Source organism: Macadamia integrifolia, chromosome 1 (genome assembly GCF_013358625.1).
Source record: "Macadamia integrifolia cultivar HAES 741 chromosome 1, SCU_Mint_v3, whole genome shotgun sequence".
NCBI classification, from domain to species: domain Eukaryota; kingdom Viridiplantae; phylum Streptophyta; class Magnoliopsida; order Proteales; family Proteaceae; genus Macadamia; species Macadamia integrifolia.
Window position 1 is genome coordinate 35,486,525 of NC_056557.1, and position 5,385 is coordinate 35,491,909.

The 5,385-nt window shown below is 39.5% G+C and overlaps 1 protein-coding gene across 1 annotated transcript; it reads right to left on the reverse strand.

Annotated features, from left to right (window-relative positions):
* Positions 1-2,510: 2,510 nt before the first annotated feature.
* On the reverse strand, positions 2,511-4,700 carry LOC122075177 (protein ELC-like). The gene has a single exon (XM_042640123.1). It carries the CDS (start codon positions 4,106-4,108, stop codon positions 2,909-2,911), a length of 1,200 nt encoding a protein of 399 aa, XP_042496057.1. The 5' UTR covers positions 4,109-4,700; the 3' UTR covers positions 2,511-2,908.
* Between the last annotated feature and the right edge of the window lie 685 nt (positions 4,701-5,385).

Consider the following 5,385-nt stretch of genomic DNA (forward strand, 5'->3'; position numbering starts at 1 on the left):
ATCGAAATTGATAGAAGAACATACACACTGGTTTGGGCGAATGGGATTGAAATGCTCCAAAGGGGGCGAGAAAAATTTGCAGCTTTTGTTTCAACTCCCGGTCATCTTTGTTCTGGTGATTACAGATATCTAATAGAGAAGAACCCGGCGTCTCGGCATGGTAGATCTCCAATAGAAAAGAAATCCCACCTCTAGATCTAATTGCTATGGCATTCTCCTTGGAAAAGCTAACGGCTTGAAGAGAAATACAATCTTTCTCCTTGGCAAACCACTTCCAGATTCGATTACCGAAGCAGGTGATTGAAGCAGAACCCCTTTCGCAAGTAAAACACGCTTGATACTGTCCACCATAGAAACCCTAGAGATGGCGGAGAAGGTCTTCTCCTTCATATCGAGGTAGCTAGAATTGAGCAACTGAACAAGAACTGGAACCACACCTTGGGCGACGGAGATCAAGACGTTCTTATCGTCCTCTTGTAGCAAGCCCAGCGAGGAATCCATGGCGGCATTCTTCGACTCGGGATTCCCGATCTGCAAGCGAGTCCCTCTTCGAAGAAACAGTAAAAGAGGAACTGAGGAACACAGGTACAACGCCCTGGAGAAAAAAAAAAATTCCTTGTGGAGATGGGATAAAAATGTCTTTTGACATGTAAGTCGCGGAAGTAATTACAAACTTTGCAAGGGGTCTGAATGTAATACCTGAAACATACAAAGGAGGGGAGTGTAATTTCCTCAACTCAAACACACAAGATTAAAGATTTATCACCCACGGCAATTGCAACACTCCAGTCATTCTCAAAACAATATCATCTCATCTATATGGGTTTTCCCTTCCCGTGCACATACTCAAACTTTCAATACAAAACAAGAACTAGAAGCATAAGCAAAATAGAAGAAGGGAAAAGGCTTCCATTGATAGGCTCTACAACCAGGTCATGAGTTTTGAGGGGTTAATGCTTAGGCATAAAGAATTTCTAGCCGTATCATTCCATTTTAACTGTGTTAAAAAGAAATTAAGCAACCAAAAGAGTTCGATGCCTTCAAATAATATTAGATCGATCCATCACATAGGCATATCACTATACCTGATTAATGTTATTACCCAACTATTGGTCGAAAACAAGGAAAGATCGATCAATACTATAGCACTAGGTTTATGCCCTAAATCCACAAGAAAAAAAAACCTTCAAAGATAGAAGGGAAGATCTCAACATAGAGTTAAAATCAGCCAAGTGAAGGCAAAAGTGAATCCAAAGTCTATATCACCAAAACTGCAGCTCTAAATCCGACGTGCAATAGAGACGCCATGGGAGAGCAAGGAGTGTTGGTCGTTGACGGCCTTGAGCTTCGATGGGAGGAAGAAGATAGGAATCCCAATTTTTGTAATTCTTTTGAATCACCACTTTACTTTGACTATATATATAAGGGTTAGGATTATGTGTGTCAAATATGAGTTTTGTTCTTTACATTAATTCTCAGATGAACCGCATTTAGCTTTACAAGGTGTTTCGACTGAACTACTATTTCTAAGTAGAACCAACTCAAAAAACAAACAAATGATTTAAAAAAACATAGAATCGCATTTCTGTTGAAAGACTATCCAACGAATTATGTAACCAAACAAATCCTTAAATGCAGAGAGAAAAAATAGATTCCAAATCCATGGACCAAGGACGTATGAGATTGTTCTCATACATAAATCTGATTCGGGTTCCACTTGAGGTGGTGTTGATAGTTATAGAGTTATAATCTCTCATCACTTTATTTAGGTCCTTGAAGCCTTTTTCTATACTTGAAGTGCTCTCTCCACCTAATCCCTTAAGGTTTTGGGTTGAGCCCTCCAATAGGATTCCCTCCCCTCCCACTCCTTGGGTGTTTCTAAGTAAGCACCTCTTTATCCTTTGATTTTCAGTTTCACACAAACCCCTCACCCAACCCAATATGTATATTTCATTTAATTTCCTTCCCTTAAATCCCACTCCAACAATGAAAACTACAGTATTATTGTAATCAATCAAGTCCAAAGTTGAAAGGAAATATAGTATCAAATGCACAAATTAAATCATAACCAGAGCATACCAGCATGGCATATGTATCAGTACCAAGTCCTAGCAACCTGAATTAGTAACCAAGTTCCGGCAACAATGCCGGAAAGGCAATGATCAACAACTTAACCTCCCTATATATCTAGTCATAATCAAATCCCAATTAATCTTAAAATGTTGTTCTCAGGCTTCTTCCAATAAAACCCTCGTAGAACAACAGGGACAACATTGCAGACTGCAAGGATAAAAATCATCAATCAATGCTTCACCATCCATTCCATCACCATTGTTGGCTGCTGCCACCCATACACATCGACTAGCATATAAGCTCCGGCCAAGAAAATTCCAGCTGCACCGGTAGTTACACACTTACACACATGTAGCTGTAAAGGGCTTTCTTAAAATGCATCCCAAAAAGATAACCTGCTGAAGCAGCCATATCCTTAAAGCAAATGGATGGAATTATATACTTAAAAAACAAATATCAATGTAAGAACTTGCAAGTTTGAATTACATTAAGAAACAACTGCACATAATAGAATTGTTCTGCATTTATATGATTTCTGACAAAACCTCTATTCTTTACCCTTCCAATGCCAAATTATGGAAGTGAAATCTGAATGTCATGACATGTACACGGAAAAGTATAAGCAAAAATATTCAAGAAACAGATCTTTAAGATATCCCTAGAAATGAATACATTTTCATACTTGCTCTGCCAAAATGGACTTCAAGACCCCCATCATGAAGCAATAAGAGCCATTTGCATATAGTGAATTGCAGGCCATTCATCCAATTCAAATAAGAACATTTCTCTACAAGCTCATCTGAAGCAGCCTTTGAAGCAGATACTGTTAATACATTTACACCACAACCTCTCCAATATATTGTGATATCCGAGTTGCCATGTTAGCAACCTGAGACTGCATCTGCAACTCTCTGGCTTTCGTTGCCGTGGCACGATGAAAGAACTGCTCACGCGAGAGTGATCTAATATTCCTCATATACTGATCAAAGGGGACCGACCCTTCCTGAACAGATTCATCCAATGTATAAATTACATCCTCAATAGCCAAATCCGCAGCTGTACACTCAAGCATCTGTCTGGAAAGCCCATCACAAAGCTCAAAAACCTCCTCAACCTCAACACTCTTTGCCTTCCCGCCCCTCCTTCCATTCTCCCTCAACCATGACTCCAACATATCTGTATCTATCATAATCATCTGCAATTCCTGCTCTAAACCCTCCTTCTCCTCCTGAAACTTCCTCAACTCCATTGAAAGCAACTCATCTCTCTGCCTTAAAATTACCTGTAAATCAAACAACCCTTCCATTCCAGCCTCTCTGTTCTTCCTCAACCCCTCTGCATCAACATGTAACTTCTCCATAAGCTGATTAATCAAATTCCTCCGATAAATTTCACCCTGATCCTCCATATGCTGTTGCTGTGGGGAAGGCGCTGGTGGAAAGAACCGACTGCCACCATATGGTGGGTGAACAGAGGAGGACCTTGATGAAGAAAATGAATTGGGACTACGGTTAGGGGGAGGATTGGCTCCCTGGGCTTGGGGAGAAGAATAGACAGGTGGGTCATTGCCGAAGACATAGCTGAGATTACAAACCAAATCGACAAGATTGGAGCTGGGGTAAATCCAGTTGTGGAGATAAGGATGTGAGACCAAACCAGAAGGATCAACATGTGAGTGTGGGCGTTTGATGATCATGCCACGAGTTGGAGTCACATAAATACAGGGAGCGTCTCGAGGGTAGGATTCCATTAGCCAGATGACAACAGGGATGTAATACATGATGTCTTGGTAGACCATGGGGACTGTTCCTTCAGCTTGGAGGAGGTTCACTGTGCGGCCATCGTTGTGGGTGAAAGCAGCTGTCTTGGGTTGGAGAGGTGGAAAGGTATCAATCAGGGCTATAAGGTGTTGGCAGATTACCCATTTTACTTCTTCTGCGTAAGGAAGGGCTGAGGGGCCGCGTTCGGAGAGGACGTTGCTTAGGAATTGTTGGGAGTTTTGGGTTTTTGACGCTGTGTGGATTGGAGTTTCCATGATTACAGATAGCCCAGAGAAGTGAAAGCTTCAATTGCAGGATTGAATTTGGGGGTTTCTTTTAGGGCTTTTTTGCAGACAAATTGCAGAGAAATGGCAAGAAAGAGAAAGAGAGATTTGGCATGACTATTGCGTGCGAGGATGAAATTCTATGGATATTTCCATTAAAAAATGCAGAATAAAATAAGGAATACTGAGCATTCACGAAACCATTTAAGAAAATTCAACTAAATAAAAATTTGTTTCAACAACTACGACACCAAGTGCTTTAAGATCATCTATCAAGAATCTTATCTCCTGTTCTTCGGTGCCACTTGGGCTCCACCAATTAGGTCGCCAAGCATCAAACCATCGAGAAACCAATGTCAATTTCTCTGCTCGGAGAAGTAATCTGCGAAGTGGAAGAGGAAAAAATCTAATATAGAGAAGGTTAGCTCTGATTCTGTGAAGGAGAAAATGAAAAGACAAGCCATAGATCGATTCATTGACGACTGGGTCGTGGTAGCGGAGCAGTTGCTGTCTCTACAAGTGATGATCTTTTCTCTCTCTCTCTCTCTCTCTCTCTCTCTCCCCCTGAATTGAAGGGGCTGCCCTGACGGTTGAACTATGGCCTGACCAAAAGTTTCAAGTATCGGTATCGTTTGATTATATATATCGTATCGATATTGATCGAATTATTCCTTTCAAGAGTAAAACAGTAAAAAATAAGAAAAATTACATAATTATCCATTTTTGAGTTTCTTTTTATAAAATTATCCATTAAAAGTTTCAGTTAACAAAAATATCTAAAATTAAATTTCCCTTTACAAAATTACCCACTTAAAGTTTAAGTTAACAAAAAAATCTAAAATTGAGTTTAGGTTTACAAAACTACCCACTCAAAGTTTTAATAATAAAAAAATACACATTATATGTGAAAGATGAAGAATCACTATTTTGGGTAGTTTTATAAACCCAAACCTGATTTTGGGTATTTTTGTTAATTGAAACTTTGGGTGGGTAATTTTGTAAACCCAAACATAATTTTGAGTATTTTTATTAACCAAAAATTTTTGTGGGTAATTTTGTAAAGGGAAATTCAAAAGTGGATAATCATGTAATTTTTCCTAAAAAATACTTCATTTTAAAATGCAAGATCAAGTCTAACCTTTGCCATACTTAACCATAAATAACAAAAATATGGACCGCTAGGATTAATCAAGGCCAGCCCAATCCACCCAACTGGAGTTAGGATGGGTTACGTTGAGCCCAATATTGCTGGCTTAGCTTATGATGTC